Source organism: Spodoptera frugiperda, chromosome 2, assembly GCF_023101765.2.
Source record: "Spodoptera frugiperda isolate SF20-4 chromosome 2, AGI-APGP_CSIRO_Sfru_2.0, whole genome shotgun sequence".
NCBI lineage: Eukaryota > Metazoa > Arthropoda > Insecta > Lepidoptera > Noctuidae > Spodoptera > Spodoptera frugiperda.
In genome coordinates this window covers 7,600,867-7,623,375 of record NC_064213.1, presented here as the reverse complement: position 1 = coordinate 7,623,375, position 22,509 = coordinate 7,600,867, and the positions used below count along the sequence as shown (strand labels likewise).

Below are 22,509 nucleotides of genomic sequence, written 5' to 3'. Positions count from 1 at the left end.
CTGTTATCTTATAGTGACGTATAATCGTTTCTTCAATGGATCAAAAGATGATTTTTTCCCGAGATCGTGACGTTAACGTTTGTGATTTTCCAATATCTAGACTAGAAATATTTCTGCATCTACGTAACAAATGTTTCATTTCATCAAATGGAGCAAATCTTTGTGTGATCCACAAATTGTTATTTTGGGTCTGAGTGTCGTGTATGTTTGTAAACGTACCCATGTTTTATATAAAAAAAGAAACCAAATAGAAACGTGAAGAAATACGAGAAGTTCGTAGTAAGAAAATTCGTAGTCTTCTTTTTCTGAAGAGGTAGAAAAAAGTATAAAGGTTTACATATATTTACTTCGCTAGTATAATAGGTTCAACTCCTATATTACATGGGACTTATAACACAAATGTGAAAAGTGGATGTACATTGTATAGCGGCATTATGTGCCGTAATGTGCACCTCTGCCTACCCCTTCGGGGATAAAAGGCGTGACGTTATTTCGCTAGATGAATATGAAAAAAGAAACCTGTTAGGGATTGATTATATCTATTTTTACATAAAGATCTACATTAAAATTGTCCTTACTCGTTTCTTTGTTCGCCAAAATAAATTAATGTCAATTAAGTATTTTAAAGTCAGTCATTAACCACAAAAACTACGGAAGTCTTTAATTTAAGCTCTATTATATGGCTGTTAAATTCAAATTAGCTTGTATCTAACCTGTCGCTCTTCCGTGATACTTGATATATGTAATATGTGTCATATATTTCGTGTTAAAAAAAACCGCGCATATTTTTTTGTACCTGTGCCTCTTTGTGTGAATTATTTAAATATTTTTGTTAAAAGTAGGTGCTACTTAATCCTGCCTACTATTTAGGTTAGTAGTTGTGTCAAGCTTTATATTTTTAACCAAATCACATATTCAGAAGTCACTTTACAGTAGTGTGTCAATGTAATCTTACTAAAATTATAAATACAGCTGAAGGTATATGGATGAAATTGGAACAGGGAAAGATTATGATTTGGAATAACACATAGGCACATTTTTATCCCGAATGTGAGCAAAGTCACGGACAGAAGCTAGTTTAAAATATTGAATCTATTTGTAAAACTATATTTTTCAAACTTGATCATTCCTATCGCGAAGGTTATCAACTAAATCACAACGAACAGTAAAACTGTACAACCTGGCCACCATTCGCGTTGGTTATTCGATAATCGATCGGATAATCCGGTAATTCAATTGTCTAGATGTTTATTGGTTTACCCAAACCTACCCTTGACATTGAGAATACTAATCAATTAAATGGTTCGATCATACCTATTCCATTTCTATTTTTTATGGTATAAGCCGGTAAACGAGCGGATGGATCACCTGATGGAAAGTTCAAAGCCGTGGCCCCGAAACACCAAAGGCGTTACAACTGCTTTGCCGGCTTTATGGGTGTTAGTCAGTATTTAAGGGTTTTTGGGGAATCGTAGATTGAGAAGATTGGGAAGGCAATTGTGTCTCCGATTTCTGCGTAACATATCTATAACATTTGAGCAATATAGTTTAACGTTTAAATCATTTTACGAGCCGTCGCCTTTAAATACAATGTCCATGATTTAATTGTCAGAACAAGTAATTTATTATTAGACTTCTCAATTATAACATTTGTCAATTAAAGACTCGGAAGTTCTGTAAGGTTTTAAGCAATACGTTCGGAGTTCTTATTATGCAAGAACTAGTAACTACAGTGTGTACTATAATATAGTATCAAGAATTTAGGGAACAACAGACGTGGTACATTATGTGATGTTATTAAGCAGTTAACAACAGAATAATGGTCTGTGAAAAACATTTTCCAAGAATTATTAAATAGAAAAAGTCAGTACATGTATCATCATGCTCATCCTACGGTGACTGCAGCCGCTTGTTGGTTCATAGCGTTGGTAAACAATGTGAATATGACAATCCGCGGTCACCTGTAGACAATCACACCAATCATTATGCCTAACTAGGTATTGCACCAGCAGGTGGCTACATATTGGTTTCGGAATATGGAAGTTAATACTTTATTAGGTGTAAAAACGTCTATTAGTTTTTAAACTCATTAAACGTAGATCTATTTTCTATATAAATAGATATTTTATGTGTATAAGTCTTTTGTTTTTAAACTATAGATATTTTTAAATGGTAGATCTGATTTTCTATATAAGTTTTCATTAGTCCCCTTTGTTTGAGGAAATAACAATACGACTTAATTACACGATGAGTGCTACGCAGTTTCTACGTATCGGCTACGTGGCTACTACGACCCTACTACGCAATTACTACGCAGTCAGTAGATCTACTACGCAGCATCTACGGGGTCTCTACGCTTTGCGTAGACCTGTCTCTTCCGCGGGTTAACTACGCTACTACGCATTTAACAAAATATGAAATTTACGCAGTTCCTACTGAAAAATAAAGTATTTTTTTTAAGTATAACAGTAAATTGATGTGTTAGTATTTTGTAATATATTTTTCATCGATGATTCCCCTTAAATGTCTACTAGACACGTATTCCATTAACGTTAGTTGTTATGCTAAGATGTAACCAAACAACAATATTTGTAAACACTTACACATGCGTCTAAACAACGAACAACGTGGCTCGCGGTTTCCATAGCTACAGAAACATTTATATAAAACTTTGCAATTAATTAAGCATTAGTTTGAGAGTCAGAAGGTATATCTGTATAATAGAAAATAATGTGAGTATTGTAGATAATTCGCCGGAAACCGCACGTGTATTCATGAGATATAATCACAATGGACACATGTTATCAAACTATTAGAATAGTTTAATAATTATGATATAACTTGTGAAGATCACTCCAAGTTTTCATATAAAGTATGATTGTTATAGACTATTTATAAAAATAATAGTTTTCCGTCTGCGGCTTCCTTTGCTTTATCAAAGGAAATAAGTAGTCTTTATCACATGACTTTCCAGCTTCCTATCTACCGATACAAAATATATCATACACCGAAGATACTCTGTTGCGACGACATGAAATAAAATTCGTTCGAGCAAGAGTTGCTCTCTTGCGTGTACCACAAATTGTTGTTTCTAGTTTGGGTGGTTTGGGTGTCATGTGTATGTGAACTTGTATGTTTGTAAACGCACCCACGACACAGGAGAAAATCCTAGTGTAGAAGAAATATGTTAGTAAGGATAATGGATATATTATATCAATTACTTAATTAATATTAAGTTGATTTGTATGGGGTATTTAAAAGAATGTTCGCTATCGATTCGCAAGAAGAATAGCAGTGCATAGTGCAACAGTGATAAATCAAACATAGATGTTACCGTTTCAGTAACAAGGTTTACCGTAGGGACAATAATTTAATAGGTAGTATAGAATATTATAGGACACTTGTTAAATAGTCTTTGTGTTATTTATTACAATATTATTTACTGTTCCGTCGTTAACCTTTCCTGTACAGTTATCTTTTTTTCACATAATATTCAAAAGGTTGTATTTAATTAAGTATTGGAGGAAAATGACGAGACTCCAGCAATAAAAGGCTCAATATTGTGTAAAGTACCGGTGACTATATTAGGCAGTGTGGTCACGCTTCCGTCCTCACGTAGATACCACGACAGACATTCGTAGAGCGTTGAACTCTTTTGTACGACAACTTTTTGACAACATTTCACTGTCTCCTACTCGTAAATTAAGTTATTAATTGTACGCATTTATTAAAACAAATATACTACTCTCACCTAAAACACATTCCACAAAAATATTGTGTTCCAACTCTTGACTCCTCGCGATAAACAAACGATACCGCGGCAGAACGTGGGTAAACCGATAAATAAACAATTTGTCTTGCACATTAGTGACTATGAACATACGCACGACTGTTACTTGTGTAAATCATCTTTGTATTCTGTTCCGCGTTTTTCAGCGCCTTCGGTTTCGTCGAGTCGATTCCGTCAATCAGCGCCAATAATCACGTCGTTGCTCGCGAAATCTGTGCATTTCCTCGATTTTATTATATCCGAGTGAAGTGGCGGTTGTCGGCGAGGCTGGGGCTTCGGTCGGCAGTCGCACGAGGGCGCCCGCACCGGCAGCACGTCGCGCGCCGCCACGCTCGCTCCGAACGATGCCGACGGCCGCCGCGGCCCCGACCACGCGCGCTCGCTTTCTACGCTCCAACGGTACACAAGCGAGCATCTGAGCCGCTAGCTGACATGTTTACGCCGCCACTGTTTACTATAACATCAATAAAGTTTTTCTCAGCTGTCGACATTAACGCGATCGTGTGAATGCGCACCGGCTGAAGGATTGCGAAACTGTACAAGTGAAGTTTAAAAATACATTGGCACTAGTGCGAAGTGACGTACATCGAGATGTGTGCGTGCAGCAAGTTTTGCGACTTCTGGAAGAACTCATGCGGAGCAGGTGAGGTCCTCCGCCACTTTCTAATGCCTGCCGCGAGTGTGCACGCGCCCTATTCCTTTCTAAATCCGCACTCGGCTGGCAAAAACTTTACTAAACTTGTTTGCTAATATAAAGTGAAATCGAACCCACCAACGGACATCAGATGCTGTCGTTATTTCAAAATGAGCTGATGATACTGATCGGGATACTTAAGATTGTCTGATTTAACAATCACGTCAACGTCCTTAGTATCATAAAGTAATTGGGTCCATGCCCATACATAAATTGACTTTATTAGCCGTGGTTGTAAGGCAAGATTGACTTTAAGGAAATAACAAGCCTTGAATTATAATATGCTAATGATGTATCTAATAAAGGCTGTAATTAACTACTACATGGCGGAGTGTGACTTTATATTCCAAGTAAACTGTCGGTATTTACTGTAGGTACCCGCATGGTTACAGCAAACTAATCACAAACGTAGGTTCATTAGCAAAGTATGAAAATTAAATAATTTTTATCTCAAACATTTCCAATAGATGAAAAATGTAAACATGCGCTACCAAGGTAATATGCGATGAGGGCATCGGTAGTTTGCCTAGCGTCTAACTAAACAATAACAAAGAGGAACTGGCTATGAATAATAAATGCGATCATAGTTCTCGTTCGAAGGCTTCAATGATATTTAGTATTCTGTAGCACGGCCAGTATGCTTGTAATTATCGAAATATTAAACAGAATCCGTCAATGAACTTATAAAGTAAAGACGTTATATTAAAACTGAAATATTTGGAGACACTTTTACCGTAAACTTTTACCTTTTTAGTGTCTACAATTTTAGTAGTTGCATGAGCCTAATAGACATACAATTATTTGATAAAAAGATAACAGCTTGCACGTTCTAATGTCAAATCGTGCACCTAAAACTACATTCACATACATTTCACAACACGAACTGGCGTCACGTCACGATTGATCACTATCGGCATAATTGTAATACCTATACATACGTCCGGGTATACCCGACTTCGGAAGGATTTGGTTAAGTGAATGTACTCTCAAGGTTGGTGACGTCAGCGACTATGGTGAACTTCTACGTTGACAACTGTCGCCTGCGACTGGTTTAACATTTTACGACAAGTTTTCCACCAGACCTTAACCAATGCATCATATTACACCTTGACACTGTTGCCACCAGTAATCCAATATGAATGCTATATTCTATTTCCCACATTACAAACGAACAATAAGACTGCAAGGTATTGTCCTAGACAGATAACTCTCATTAGATCGCACATTGCACCTTGAAATTTTAAAATCAACCGACATTAACGAACGTCTGTTGTTTGAAATGCGATTCGTCTGAGACGCGTTCATTCATACTAAACAGGTTTATGTTTGCTTATACGTATTTTAGGAGAACACATATATTCTTATTTGCCTTTGATTTTCAAATATATTTATGTTTTTGCCAAAGCCATGGCCATGACGAGTATGACGGTAGCAGCTAAGCTGCTATAACGTCACCTTAAAACACACAAGTGTGAAATTGAGATAATCAATTAAGTGTGGGAGAGCCATGCTTCGGCACGAATGGGCCGGCTCGACCGAAGTGATACCACGGCTTCACAGAAAACCGACGTGAAACAACGCTTGCGTTGTGTTTCATTCCTTGAATTCCTAATCCCTAAAAGACCGGCAACGCACTTGTAACATCTTTGGTGTTTCGGGTGTCCATGGCGACGCTTGCTGACCATCAGGTTTACTTGCTTATATCTACAATAAAAAAGTCAATAAATTACATTCCACTGAGTTGAGTTGAATGAATTCACTTTCCACGTTCAGTTGCTCGATGTTCGATGATCTTAGTTTCACAGTCTCGCACTACTTTTGTCTTAACTAAGACCAATAACCTTGATTTCATGCCGTTATCTTAAAGCATTCTACATTCTAGCTCACATTTACATTAAATCAATAGACCGAAACTGTAAATCTACTTTTCTAATTTATTCAAGACATAATAATTAAAAGATACACTAAAATTATGTAACTTTAATATATAGGTATATGAAATAAATTATATTTAGTTTAATTTTTAATTATTATATTTAGAAATTAATTTTAACGTTTGTTAAAGTAATAAAAAAATATATATCAGTTAAAAAAAATTAAGAAAAATGCATTCGAACGTTCGAGAACGTCAAGAAGCAGAACAATTTATTCAAGACATTTTACGCGTGGGAATTATAAATGTATGCCGTCCAAACATCTAAAATTAACTCTTGTTTTGATATTCAATAAAATAAACACAATATTTGATTTCCTAATAAAGTCTAAGTGGTACATTACTGGTAATAGTGTTGGGTTCTTCGTTGCCATAGAAATATTTATATGTTAATTTTATTTCTTCCATGTCACGATTGTAAGGTCAAAATTATTTTAACGCTTTGGCGTAGACTAGATTTGGCCGCAGTTTCGCTTGGCCAGCCAACGGAAACGAGAGCATTTGGTGATTACAGTTAAGGAATGATGCATGGCCTTACAAAGTTGGAGGGAGACACAATTTGCCATTAACAAAAAGTGTGTATAAGTGTCAAAGCCGCTGTGTATCAAGGTAAAGGGTGCAAGAATCGTTAGTATTCACCGCAGCCCTCCTGACCTTCGTCTTTATTTAATACGAATAGGATAATGACACACATGAATTATTGAACTTTTAAACAAGACATGGCGTTGTATCTTACCCGTTTTCTATACCTACGTATGAAAAATAAATATAATAGTGACGGTTATTTCCCGAAGTGATAAGCAATAGGTAGACAAGTATCGAATATTATTAATACTTACTATTTACTACAGACAAACAGCAATGCTAATAAAATCTACAAGATCAGAAAGCCAAATGAGCTAACCTAACCTTGTCGATGCCGGAAATCGAACCCAAGACATGATACCCGGTTGGTATTGCTATAGACGATGTAAACCAACAAAGCGGTTTGCTCCCAATTTGTTATGTACCACTTTTGCACTGACGTTAATGCGTTGTTCATAATATACAGTATGTTAACAGATTTATACCTCTATAGCCGAGAACCTCGCATGCTACTTACCCATTTTGTTATAATAACACGTTATAATACACTGACCTTCAAAATGTAACATTGCAATCACGGTCAGATCCTATAAACAGATTTTTTTCAAACAATACGTCAAAAGTACAGTAATAAGTAAAACTCTTATTACTGTACTCTTCTGTTGTACTTTAATTAATAGTTCGCGTAATTAAAAGTCTCATCACTCAGTCGTGACCTTAATAATGAAGACAGGCATTGTCAGTTACCTATTTCGCAATAAAGGAAAAATATGTTTGTTTTCATAGAAATATGGCTGCTACGATATTTATAAAAGGATAATAAACTGTTGAAAAAAATCTTTTCCGACATTTTGTCCTCGAATCTTGTGTACGGATTAATTGAATAAAAATAAATAACATCACTATCGTTGTTTCCTGAAACGGTAGACAGGTTCGGAAAAGACATTTTAACCTTTTAACCGCCATACTTAACAAATAAGTATCAATTGAAAAAAATATATCTACACTAAATAAGGAGGAGCAATCATAGAACGAAACAATTATGGGCATTCTCTGTCGCAGCAATACGACATGAGCGGCAGGGACACGCGGTTAAAGGGTTAAACATGTTCTCTATTTTAATTATGAGTACATGAAAAAAGACGAAAATTTATATTATATCAGATTAAACATGAAACACAGAAAGAAGCAATGTTACCAGTGAGTAAGATAAATAATATGTGGAAGCGTTAACTGTTGAGTAATCAGACTGAATATTAATTATTTATACACTGATGGTTTGCACAAAAGCGGACAAAAGTTTACATGAAACTCAGTTGACTGTTCACAAGACGAGGGTCTTAGTCAAAAGAGGTCAAATTACGAGGATATCGACCGTCTGCCCTCCTCCTAAAACCTTTAGATACCGTTAGTCAATGGTGTTCGAAAAAAATAAATATAAAAACATTGACACACATAACTTTACGGCCCTCCTTTGTCAAGTACAAAATTGTTCGTACTTAACCTTTGGGTCGTCTTGTCAAATCCTTTTTTTATAATAAGAAGATAATTTAAGAATATTTACAGTACTCGTACTTTTAGGTAATATTTTTAAAACTTTCAAAGTTAATTAAACACAGCGGTGCCTTCGCCATTTTGTTAAAATATGACTTTGGAACTCAGAACCTCAACAATTGTTCTTATTTATACTAAATTTAGAATAAAATACTTTCTATTGTCTGCTTAGTTTATAATTAATCTGTCTGTTGTTGCCATTCAAGAAAAAATGAACTCACCTACAGATACTATTGTCACTCCTTGACATTGTGGCATTAAAATATTAATGCAGAGATTGACGATGTGTCATGTAAATATTACATTTTTATGTATTTTTGTCACATTTGTTTATGGTATCTTTGTACGTAAAACAGTTCTATAGATTTCTACACCATTTGGGTATAGATTTTCTGTTTCAGTTCTGTAGAAAAATCGTATTAACTTAGAAATCTTAATAAAGTTTGATAGACAATTTCAGTTCGAAATCTAAACAAATTTAGATATTTCAATTTATTACAAAGACATGCGTGCTTGTTATCTTCTAACAAATTAAACATTAACGAGAAAAAATATTCTCTATGTAGTTATAAATTATGCTACTAATAACTAAAAGTCCTGACGATGTGCATCACAATTTATGAACAGCATGTAAGTAAGGCTAGCCGACTTTTCCCTGTCAGAAAGTGGGTCGTTGACGTAACGTAGGCAATTATTTCCCGTAGCTAATCTCCATGTAGGCTCGCCTAGAGTGTGCGGTAACATTGGGGCATGTTTGGCATATAGCAAGCACAATGCCAACCGGCGCAGGACGTGTTAAGAATCAATTAACTCCGTTGGTATGTCACAGGGTTGTCAAGATCTGTGTTCTTATAGAGCGCGTGCGTACGAAATCATGGTTGTTTAATTCTTTGAGTTGTTTCGTTTGATTGGTTTTGTAGAATTGTGTTGATTCGATGTTTTTGGACTTCCAATTCGAAGTTCCAGACGCTATGACATGTATTATTTTTTTATATTTTCTTTAATCGCAATCTATTGCAATGCTTGAGTTTTTTGCTCGTACTTCTCCATTCGAAGCTACACTTTGAAACGAGCACCTATAGTTTCACTGTCAGACAAACAGTTGGACATTCAATTTGACATTTCAAAAGTACTTAATTAAGATTCAATGAAATAAGTATGTGCTTTGACTTTTTTAATGCCACTAACTAGTGACTAAATTAAGTTGACTTGTTACCAATTTTCTAACCATTTCATGGAACATAAGCCTCATGGCGTTATGTTCTGTAAACGTTTTTCAATATCTTAATACCATTAGACCTTCTACAGTGACCGCTACCAAATGTAAAGTGCACATGGATTCCTCCAATCTTTTGATGACGACCTACCAAAAATAAAACTAAAACCGGTTTGTTTAATGATACCGCATATCACAAGTGACATTATGGAGCTACATAGCAACCTGTTCTTAGACTAAATGTCATGTCATTGCAAACATACAGAATGTGTAAGTATTCATGTGTAGTGAAATAACTTCAATACATTGCGGTTTTGACAAAAAAAAAGCTAGAAGGTTATTGAAATCAACAGCCAGTCAAGGCGACGATAACCTAGTAATAAATTAATTACTTCACAGCGACCTTTTTGTTTTTACCAACGGAATAACTAGCGGAAAACAGCACGTACCAATTCACTGTTTCGGCAACAAGGCAGAGGTACGAGGTACGCTCCGTTCCCTTCGATTTCTCTTATTTTGATATCGTGCCAACAATTTCCAAATATTTGTGACTTTGTATTGTAAATAATTCCGTCTTTATTTATCGCGTATGTAATTTCAGCTTTCATAATTTACCTCCATTTTATGGCATTCGTAAAGACATTTCCCGCCAAAATATAAATAGAGAACAATTTATCATTTAAATTGAGAATTTATTTATTTTTTGTTTAACCTCCTTGGTGCAAAAACTCTGTTTCAACTGCGCTTCGTTACTTTAATGACTAATTGACATACCGAAGCATTGTTTTTTTTTTTCATCTTGATTGTGTATCGTGGCAATCTCAACTACAGTTAATTGTTGAATAAATATTAATCCTATTGTTGTTCAACCTATTTTGCGCATTATGCACAAACAGAAGATAATTTGTAGTGTTGCCATTTCGTCACTGGTTGATCTTTATTATTTGTTGTTCTTTAATCAAACAGTGATAACAATAATGTTTATTGTTTGATACTACATTTATGTAAGAAGTTAGTGATGTTATTATAATTAAAATTCGTGTTATATCAAAAAAGTTATAAATAAACGTTTTCTATATAAAAGTTATTCATAATCTTGGCGTAAACAAGAAGAAATAACGACAGTCGTCATTGTTACCTATCGTAAACAACTTAGTCATTTTATGTTTCCAGATATTGTAATTCATCTACCTTTAACTATTAACTATGTAAGATTGTAATGCACTTGATAATCGCGTAAACACATAAGTTATAGGAATATTAAAACATAACAACAACAACCAATCCATTCATGACACATGTGCGTAGTGTTTTTTTTTTTGTAGAATACATCAATATCTAGTTTTTACACTTTTCGTGTATTCGTACCAGGTGTTAAACGATATAATTTACTTCTATAATATAAAATGAATTTCATTCTATACTAAAATGTACATTACTAATCTTTTATGAAAAAATACCTTCACTCCTTTTATCATTTATTTCAAAACCTACATAGAAAACATAGTATTGTGCCACAGTTGTTGCATAGACGTATGTTCATGCAAGTATGTTAATCAAGCCTGCAAGGAAGCCGCACAAATAGGTTCCTGCGGGAACAATATCCGTGGCATGTGTAGTCAAGCCTTTATGTTTTTATATAACATAAGTCAGATAAAATATCATGACTCATAACGTTGAAAAATCCTTAACAACTGTTGTAATACGGATTAGAAAAGCCTGTGTATTATAAATTATATCACTACACAAGAAAACCTTGGGTTTTCACTTACTTATGCATTTATTTATTCATAATAACATATTTACGCGATTTTCATTTATATTGTCTTATATCATAAAGTCGTTTATTGTTTTATTACTTGTAGTACTTTTCATATTATCTTTACCACACATACATTATGGTATTAAAGATAAAAGATATCCATTGAAGATTCTCGAATTAACGCGTTTTTAAGTCGATCATGTGTCAAAAATATTAAGCCTGCGTAAGTATTAAAATTATCTATTGTTTTATGAAATCCCGGGGTACGTCATAAATTAATGCCATCATAAATTATGATTAACTTTTTTAATGTCAGACCCTACCGAACATGGGTTGGGTAACCAACAATTTGAGTACCCTCACATGTCGAGGGCGATTAGGGAGGTTTATGAGAATACAATTCCAGCATTTCCAGCTGCTAATTACATCGCTTTCTGTATTTTAAGATGTCGTCATTGTAGTATTGTACTTATTATTTCTGATCAGGTGCAATCGGTCACAGACGAATGCTTCGTTCGAAATCCACGTCAGATTCATTCGCCACACTGCTCGCTGCGTTCACTTCGTCTGACTGGCAAACTTAGCTATGCATTTTATAATTTTAAATACACCAGCACAGCATGCCTAAATCAATACAAATTTTTAATATTAACATATTTTTTTTAGATACTACTGTTGAACAATGACGTAACTATCGCGACAATGTGTGTTTACAATACAAATTAACGATTTTAAGATGACCATAAAATGAATAAGCTCTCGTCCACGTCTCAGGAAGCGAATTTCAAGGTTTAAGATCGATATGTTAAATGCTAATCATGATTTATGTAGGTAGCGTTCGCCATTTATCTATCGCATTCAGATTTACCAATCAATTACCTGAATCTTTTAAAAGAATTAATGATTTTAAATACGTATGTATATTAACTAGATTAAAGATTGAATAAATTTGTATGTTTATAGAATAATATGTACTTAAAAATATGACATTATTTAGGATTTTTATAATAAATTCTTTACGAAAAGCATAGCATATCTCTTAATAATGTTAATACGAAAGTACAGTTAAATATGCAACAAGAAAATATGATACATCGTCCACTAATCATTAATATGAAGCGACATGAAGCAACGATCATTCAAATGGTTTATATTGATGATAAAACGATGGCTCATTCATTCATTGGACAAAACAATACCTTGTTTGTACTACTGCTCGGTCGGAGAATGTCTGCGGCTATTTGCAGCTCTAAGTTATCATAGTTAATGGACTATTTTGATTGTTATATAACAAACTGATTTATGCCAATGTCTCGCTCGACAGTTAATTGGGAGCTCGGTACATTTGGTACATAAAATTGGTGCAAGTACTTCACACTGCGACCATTGACGACGGTGCCCGACTGTTCCCGAAGAAATTAATTTATTATATTGACACAATGGCCAGTGTTCCAACTTCCAATGTTGGCCGACCATTGGCCAATTTTGATGGACCGTATGAAATCGTGTTTGTAAATGACATGAGATCGTGAAGGTGAACGTCTTCGGCGACGGGTCTAGTTCCGTGACTTGTGCAGACAAAGAGATATACAGACTATAATATATGTTTAATATCGTAAACAGATGTTAATACAAAATACTTTTATGTAATTCATTCAGAAAGTTCACAAATGTAACATATGAAGCTGTGGTAAATGATGAGTTCCTATAACTTGTAAAAGTTATTTAAGTAGATATTAGGATAATATAAATATAAATGTTAAGGTTATTTATATTCATTACAGATATTTGTTTTGGGTTTTGTTAAACTGCATTTATCATATTAGGTGTGGTGTAATTTGAAATAAATATTACGTTTAAAATAATAGTAAATTCTTAAAAGAAGAAATGAAATGGTCACATATCACATTGTTTTATTGCTAAATGTATCTTGTCTCCCGTGTGGTCCCATTTATGATGTTAGTTAACATTGCATCTGGCTGGCCTATGACCCATCCTACTAAACTGCAGTAAATTAGTTTAATAGACCCGATGTGTCCTGCCTGTCATCCTACTTGAACAATAAAGTCAAGGAGAACAGCTTTCATTTGTTTTGATTACAGCCATTAAGCTAAAAGAGAACAGTTGTTATTTTTTTCAAAGCCAATCAAATTGAAACGTTGATTTAATTGTTGTACGGAGTTTGTCTGTCGTTAAAATAGATTTGAATGATTTAAAAAGTCCTATTGAGTTTATTTAAGCGATTATAAATAAGTAATTAAGTAGATCTACATGAAAGCTCGAAAGCAGGAGTAAGAACGGGGTTGTTTTTGATCAGTAAGAGTCTGACACTAATCTGAGTCACCTCGCCCTGGTGAGAGAAGTGATTGGATGATTTCCCCCCCTAAAAAAACCCTAATAAGTATAAATAAATATGTACAACTTACTATAATTTAAAACTAAAACAAAGAAAAAATTCGCTGCGTTTAAAACGACAAAGTACTCGTCCGCATCAAACATCCTTATGGTGTTATTTTTTTTTGTGGGTGGCCACACTATCGTAATTTTTAAGAAAACAAGAAGGTGAAACTACAAATATTTAACGTCTTACTATGAAGTACTGAACTATATTCCTGTAAACCAAATGATTAACCCACTCCCGCGCATATGGGTCATGGGCAAGTTGTGATTGATTGAGGCTGATTAAAAATATTCTATTAAATCATGAATATGAGTTCGGTATTCATCGTACATATAATAGATCATTTGATTATTTTAATAACAGTTTAGAAACTAATATTTATGTATTTTTATAATAGGTATTGTATAACGCACCTTTGTACTAAAATAGATGAATGAATGACGTAAGGTCACAATTCCAAATTTCATCTCGATCCCTTCAGCTGTTTTAAAGTACAGTAGTAACAAACAAACATACAAACTTTCGCATTTAGTGAGATAACCTATACCTACAATTCTTAAATTAAAAAATATGACATATATAGTGCACTGTATATATATCTACCTGTTTATGTGCCTTTAATAAAAGTTATTAATAATATTTCAATGTCAATATAACTGATATAACAGGTTTATAATATAATATGACAATATTATAGGAAATTATGACGAACAGCAATTTGCATATCATTTTGATCTTTAATTTGAATTTGATCATAACACCTATACATAGGTTAAACAGAATTACCGGTTTTTTAAATAGATTAAAAGGTGTGTTCTTAGTTTTTTCTAGAAGATTTTTAGTAGTAGTTTTAAAATCAGAGTGCTCTTTTGTTTTTATTTATTTTGGTTAAGATAATAGTAGTATTAACAAGAAAAATGTGTTTTAGTTACAGTTTTGTTTTATGTAATACCTGTTTAAATATCCAGCATAAATATAACAGAATAGGATTATTTACTTGTCTTATATATTTAGAATTTTCTTGTGAATTTTGTCTTTCGATCGATTTCCTTGTTTATGAAGGATATCACAGTGAATTTTAATCAAAACCATAGGAAGTTACCACTACCATTTATTAATAAACATCTCTAAATTAATAGATTAGTAAGGATTACTTAATTGAAATATATTGACTGATTTAATTCATTTGAGTAACAAATAACAATCTGCACTTATAAATTATATTTCAAAATGAACCTTAACGATCTTTCTAGCAGCCTTTTGCGACATTATATTTTATCTGTATTGATAAAGGGACTTCACCTTAACTAAGTAGGCACAATAAGTAAATTGATAGCGACAAAACACTTATTGAAATAGGTACTTATACTCAACAACAAACAATATTCGATTATATATCGATTTAATATCATTATCGATTTAATGACACCATACCATGAAAATAACACTTAAAACAAAACACAAATCAATTATTTACTTGTAGGTTATTATTAAAGTACATATTGTTAAATGGATCTGTCTGTGCCAATGTAGTCCACAACCGTAATGACATAGAGGCGACCCGCGATATCGTGATTAACGAGCTTAGTCGATCGATATCTCTAATGTATCAACACACGTCGATACTCGATACAGCCACAATTCAAACTGGCCACTTAAACCTATTTAGAATACTTCAAAAAAATATCACCGTTCTATTTTTAAAATTGATTTAAAACTAATTTACTCATTCAATTAACGTAATCCGTTTAGAATCTAAAATTACACCCAAAGAGTTTGTCATTCGTTAAGTTCTCATTAGTTTAAGCTAAAAATATAAATTCACAAGATACTGCTAATTGCTTGTTATATTTGGAGTACTTAATTTGTTTGGACTGCATTCTTAGTTTGTAACTTTCCAACAACTTTGCTCTGTTAGTGATAATTTTTAGAACTTATGTACATGGCAACCCGTGTTCTATATTTAGGTAACTGGCAACCCAAGAACTGCCACGGTGTTGCTAATTATATTTTTATTATTGCAATATTTACTATAAATAACTGCAACCGTCATTTTAATCTAAAGCGCTGTTTCAACAACCTGGATAAGTTTCTGTTGGTCCAACTGGCATATAAAGTAATAAAATGATTCGTTGATTTCAGAGAAAACCGATTACGGTGTTATAGTGACTTCAGCTAAATAGATTTATTAATGCTTTGCCATTAATACAAATAAACACCATTTAAAGTTTTTGAAATTTCGCGTTTACTTAATTTGGCCCTTAGCAACCGTACGGGAACCTCTACAGTAAAATAGTATAGAGGCTTAATGCTTAATACCTTTATCGAGTTGTTATATTTCTGATACTATTCTTATCAATACCAAGGAGAACGAGCGGAAAATTTCCATTTAGTAACGTAGCGGTTTGGTAATTAAACGAACACCCGTGAACTTGTCCACTTTGTCACAAATACAAGTTTCACTTTCATAGTTTCACTTTTTACCAAAAATACCTGAACAAGGAAAAAAATCGATTGTCACAATAACGCGTTCTCAATTTGCATATTAGATATCTGAGAATATTTCAAAAAAAAGATTAAAAGAGATACAAAAATTGTGTTCGTACAATTTTTTTTACCTTACCTAGGTAAAATGGTCATTCTATTCAGAATCTAGACTACCCCGTAGTCGAGTATGGCGACACATGACAAGTGACAAATGACAGATGACAGAAGTCGCACATAGACGATCGATGAACAAATCAACGGATGACGTCATAAATCATACATCGCAGATATGAAGTTTACATGCGAATAAACACGGATAAAAAATCCCAACAAACTATAATTGGGCAGAAAGCCCGACAGGCATGATCACCTCGCTTGGTCGGAAGATCCTCCTTTTCTTAGGGAACTTTACTCACTGCACTACCATTTTATAACCTTAGAAGGTATCTTATAGACACTGTGATTAGATTATACTATCAATAATACTTAAACATAAAAGTCAAAGTCAAAGCATTTATTTCAATTAATCCTAAATAAGGCACTTTTGAAACGTCAAATTGAATTGTCCGTCAGTCTGTCAGTGAAGCTAGGCGCTCGTTCCAAAGTATAGCTTCGAATGGAGAAGAACGAGCAAGAAACTCCATAAATATATATAATAATGTTCAGCAATAACAATGAATATGAAGCCAATCACACAGTGCGTGGTTATCCAAGCGCGAGCAGAAGCCATGTTTTTATCCCAGAATTAAATTAAGCATTGCTGGCCTTATCCGTCCAGTGTGTGATACGGAGGCATTACATTACATAAGCCCCATGATTTTATAATCACAAAATACACAAACTAATACGCCTTTTTACACAATTAGAAGTCTTTTGTGTCTGCGTTTTTATGTAATGGTGTCCCGAAAATTTAAGACGACTGCTTCTCATGCATAAGAGTGCGGTTTCGAAACCCATCCTATATATTTATGCTTTTATAATATTTTATTTTTCGGATACCTATTTTAATGCGGATTTCGAAAAAAACGGCATTAAAACAACTGATCTGCTATTTATTTGATCCCAATTTATTTAAGTACATGAATTATTACTAAAAGTGATATATTTCAGATTAACACAATTTAAATTTTCTTCGTCATTTACATTTTTACTTGGTAAATTGTGATGCAGCATTCCACGCGCACGTCGTTTCGAACAACGTTAGACGTGTTCCCAGTTTTTCTGAAAATATAAATAATAATTCTCATGAAATGAATAACTAATTAATCAATTGATGACTCTAACGTATGAATTTGCTGTTAGGTACAATAGTGATCCAACCTTCCCAATCTTCTTATTCCCGATTCCCCAACAAACCTTAAATTCCTAACGCCCAAAATTCAAACGAAATACAAAAGACTAACCATCGATATACCCCTTGAAGTCGTCACAAGTGTCCTTGAGCATCTCGCAAACGGTCAACTTATATGTGTCGTAGCTCCATCTCTTGAAACATACTACGTCTGGTCTGAAACGAAACAACACTTTGAACTAATTTTAAGACAATATAATTAGAAAGAGATACCTGAAAAGAAAGAAAGCAAATTTATTTAACACTAGCGGACCCGACAGACGTTGTCCTGTCTACACGTCTTTAATTTGAAAATTTTTTTTTTTTTTTAATAAGCTAAAACATTCTGGACCTTTTTGATGAAAATTGTTATTCAAATGTTATGACAATATCTAACGTCATTCATATTTGACACTGCGATGGTAGCGCCGTCTGTCGGATTCAATGTAAAACATTCCAAAATCAACAACTACTGATAAATTAAAAAATAATCAAAAAATCATTGTCCAGCGGACAAAATTGTGAATCTAAACCATTCTCAGATCCCCTTGAACACACACAAAAAAAATCATCAAAATCGGTCCAGTCGTTTAAGAGAAGTTCAGTGACATACACACTTACAGAAGAATTATATATATATAAAGATTTAACACATATTTGCAGATAAATGTGGTCCCTATAAATAAGTAAATAGAGCTACGATTTAATTGTACAGTTCGAGAGCACAGTTAAATCGTAAGGTGTGTAGCGTTAGAGTAAAGTAGCTGTAGAGGCTCCGACTCAAAGCAGGAGAAGGAACGGGATGCCCAAGCGCAGAGAACCGCTATAGTTTCACGGCGCGTGCGCCGACCGACGAACAATCCCTTGCGACCCCACACAAATTGCCCTCCCGCCATTGTACTAAACAAGATGGCGTAACTACAGTTTGATACCTCTTTTGTTACAAAACTTCATGTGTAACCTGGCGAAATATTAATGAGTTTATTCTTTTGTTTCAGGTAAGATTTCGCGACACTGTGCGATGAAGCGACGTGGACCGGTTATTGACTTTTGGAATTCCTCAGTTCCCTAAGTATTTCCATTTTAAATATTGACATTCCAAATTCCAAAAATTTAAATTTCGAACAGATTCAGGTTACGCAAATAATTATCATCTTAACTGTTCAATTGTAATCGTTCCGTCTTATAAGGGCAGAGTAGAACACATTCAATTTGAAATTAGAATGCGGTCTCCAACCCTCCAGCAACCTTTCATATTCTGCATAAAAGTGTAGATTATGACAAACTTCTCTTATATCCAGCAGTGGACTGTCATTGGTTATTGTTATGTTTGATAATAAATTAAAAGTACACTACTTTATGACTTCCCAGCAATTGAGTAGGTCTTGCAAACAAGTAGTGACGTTGTATCCACCGCGATTTATCTTCTCAAATGTAACTTTCTTGAAAAATTTATCCGGCACAGCCAAGCTCTGGCCTTCGGTCACATGGTAATCTGAAATGAAATAAATAAAACTTGATTACTTGCTGAAAAAAAATTTAATGGTCATGTGAACTATAGAAAGTTGTATAAGTTTGCTAAAGGCCTGATTAAGTTCAATTTTCGAACCAAAACAAGAACACATTGTAATTAAAACATTGTAATAATTTAATTACCTTCTGTTATATATAACAGCATAGCTTAACTGATAAAAACATGTCATATCATGTTATAAATAAGTAAACACATAAAACAAAAACGTTACTTACAATTGGGCAATATTATTAGGACGCAGGAGGCAAAACTTATTACTAAAAATTTCATTGTTAAGTGTGTGTGCAACGTGTGCCTACGATCTGAACGACGAAGAATGTGATCATGGAATCATTTTTCTTTGATGACCAACACACGCTTGTTAACTTAGTACAATGGACAATTAACTATCATCTATCTATTACGTGATAAGCTATTCTATTAACCCTAGTAATCCTAGTATCATTCTCATTGAACGAAAAAAGTTTTCATTTGTTCCAAAGAACACTAAAGAAACTAACAGACAAGTTTTTGTTTACGTTTTTCTAACGTTCGACGTTCAAAAATAAATCACCGAATTGTTTATTTTTGGAAGGAAACTTCATGTTTAAACGTAATGTTTTGTTATTAAGGCATAATCTGGGGTTGATACATAATCTGGAACTGGTTTTTTTTATTAATTCTTCTATTGCAAGGGGTTTTTTGCGGGAGGAAAAGCATCCAAATACTTCTCCCGCCTTGGGCGCAGCGTGAGGGAGAGTCAGACTCTTACTGACTAACAACCACCCCGCTCGAAGAAACGGGGTTCCAGCTACGTAGTCCGTAGATCCGGATCAGGCGTCAGCCCTACTGAGCCCAACTGTATAAGGATATGCTATCATAAAACAGAAGTTATAAATCATTTCTCTGTTATTGCAAATTATGCCATTATTTTACTATGAACTATATTTATAGCTTTGCAGAATGTCGCTTCATAAAATTCATTACAAAAAATCATAAAAAGAGGCATTTAAAAACTAGATCACGACTATCTAAGATCTACTAAACCGAATAACAAAAAGAACAGACGTCACAAGAATCATAAATTAATAAAAAAAAACAATTAATTCATTCATATGTGTTACTTCTATCTTCTTATGTACATAATAAAGCCGTATGACCAGGTTTTTAGGTGGGACGTGCTAGTAAATACGTTTTATGTTGTGTGTGTGGACTTTATAAGCGCAATTCGGGTCGCTCCTACGACCCGGCTCTGTCCCCGTTGGTAGGTAACTGTCTCGGTCACAAATGCTGTGAATCCAGTGCACTCACATGCCTGCCCAATTAGGTCTCATGTCTGCTACATGGATAACCTATCGATTATTATGAGTTATGGCTTTATTAGGAACCAATTATTGAAGTCAGAGGTTCTCAACCGTTTCCTAGTCAAGAACTCACTACACTTTTATATCATTTTTATTATCAGAAATGGCACTAGCCGTTTTACTGGTTTTCTCTTGATTTTTTTGCTATAAACCTCACGGAGCCCGAGACCTTTCCAACGAATGCAAAACCGTGGAAATCGGTTCTTGCGTTCTGGAGTTATAGCGTCAGGAAGGAAAACCCGACTTATTTTTATATAATAGATTAGCAAACCCCGGCGAACTCCATTTGGCTACTTTGCTTGTTATGCCTTTGCTTATTATTATTTTTATTTTTTTTGCTATAAACCTCACGAAGCCCGAGACCTTTCCAACGAATGCAAAACTGCAAAACCGTGGAAATCGGTTCTTGCGTTCTGGAGTTATAGCTTCAGAAAGGAAACCCCGACTTATTTTAATATTATAGGTTATTAGAATAAAATAAATCTATAGAAGAACTAAAGAACAACTGAGGCTGGCACCATCAAAAAAAAATCTAATGACTTTAAACTTAAAATTGGAAATCGTTTTAAACAGTTTCAAAGAACAAAGACATTTAATAATACTGTAATTTAGTAAAATACCAACGATATGACCTTTACACGCAGCCTTCAATTACGATCCGCTTTTTGAACGCCTGCTATTGCCACAATTTTAATACACATACATACTTCCTTCTTACTTAATAAACAATACGTTATGCATGTCTTTTCTATTTCAAACATGTTTACACAACATCTTTTGTGTACATACATAAAAGAAAAGTTACTAGTCTTAATAATACTCTATATTTTAAGTGTGGGAGAGCCATGCTTCGGTATGAATGGGCCGGCTCGACCGGAGTGATACCACGACCTCACAGAAAATCGACGTGAAACGATTGCGTTGTGTTTGGTTGTGTGAGTGAGGTTACATGAGGCCCAATTAGTTACCCGCCTCTATAATTCTGAAATTCCTAACCCCCAAAAATTCCTAACCCCCAATCTCACTTGTAACGCCTCTGGTGTTTCGGGTGTCCATAGGCAGCGGCGATTGCTTACCATCAAGTGATCCGTCAGCTCGTTTATAGGCTTATACCATAAAAAATATACTAATATATTTCAAGCCAGTTTGCGTGTATCGCGTGGAACAAAAAACACCTCAATTATAATAGTATGTAGAATTATAGGAATGTGTTTAATAGCTGTTGAATTGTTTATTATCTTAAATTACACGCACCTGAAGTAACAGAAATATTCTGATAGGTATATAAATAATTTTATGTTTATTTCAATTTTAATCTACGTGTTTATCACTAACTGCCATACTCAGAGCCATTTAATTGTTAGATACTTAACCTAATTCTTAGCAATCGTTTTCGGAACAAAATCGTTACTAAGGAATAGCGTAAGTAATCATTAAATATCTCTGCGCCAGTAAGTCATTAACCCTTCCATTCTTTTATTCGCGTTCAATAGTAGAACCGTAACTTTGCTAGAACTTTTCAATAAGTAGGTACTACACAAATGTCGTACAGAGTGGAACAGGTGATCGATGGATTACTCCACTCTACGGCATACATATTTAATAAACCTTCGTATCGATTGACCTGCCCCCCCCACATTAAACCATTGCCACAAACGTGGGAGGAATTAATAAAATAATACTCTATTATAGTAGACGGAAAATTGACGTTACACTTTCCCATTGACAGCTCTATTATTTAGTTGTACAATCTAGATGTTGAACTCAATGAAAAGGTTATTAGGGTCGAAGGGTTTAAGTGTCTAATTCGGTCCGGTTTCCTAGTTCGTTCAACTGTTTTTGTGGTATTTTCAGTAACTAAACTTCTAGTTTGAGTAGCG

General features: G+C 34.2%; 2 protein-coding genes across 8 annotated transcripts in view; one reads left to right on the top strand and one right to left on the bottom strand.

The window, feature by feature from the left end:
* The window catches only part of LOC118268820 (uncharacterized), an 86,761-nt gene that overhangs the window by 40,330 nt on the left and 23,922 nt on the right, over window positions 1-22,509 (top strand). Inside the window, exon 1 of one of the 7 annotated variants that reach the window (XM_035583505.2) lies at window positions 4,073-4,433. The exons of the other annotated variants lie outside the window; for them this stretch is intronic. Within the exon in view, the coding sequence (XP_035439398.1) occupies window positions 4,382-4,433 (52 nt within the window). The 5' untranslated portion in view covers window positions 4,073-4,381. Of the gene's footprint in view, window positions 1-4,072; window positions 4,434-22,509 lie in introns of those variants that run through there. 7 annotated transcript variants of the gene reach the window in all.
* On the bottom strand, window positions 17,458-19,767 carry LOC118268734 (uncharacterized). The gene is made up of 4 exons (XM_035583350.2): window positions 19,502-19,767; window positions 19,109-19,247; window positions 17,826-17,929; window positions 17,458-17,643 (listed from the first exon to the last, which is right to left on the bottom strand). Exons 1-4 carry the CDS (start codon window positions 19,554-19,556, stop codon window positions 17,570-17,572), a joined length of 372 nt encoding a protein of 123 aa, XP_035439243.2. The 5' UTR covers window positions 19,557-19,767; the 3' UTR covers window positions 17,458-17,569.

Bases quoted from the DNA above. Each gene is read 5' to 3' on its own strand.
- LOC118268734 (XM_035583350.2), bottom strand. From the start codon at position 19,556: ATGAAATTTTTAGTAATAAGTTTTGCCTCCTGCGTCCTAATAATATTG. The intron at 17,930-19,108 runs GTAGTGTACTTT...GTTTCGTTTCAG, and splicing joins AATTGCTGGGAAGTCATAAA to ACCAGACGTAGTATGTTTCA. The intron at 17,644-17,825 runs GTTAGTCTTTTG...TTATATTTTCAG, and splicing joins CTTCAAGGGGTATATCGATG to AAAAACTGGGAACACGTCTA.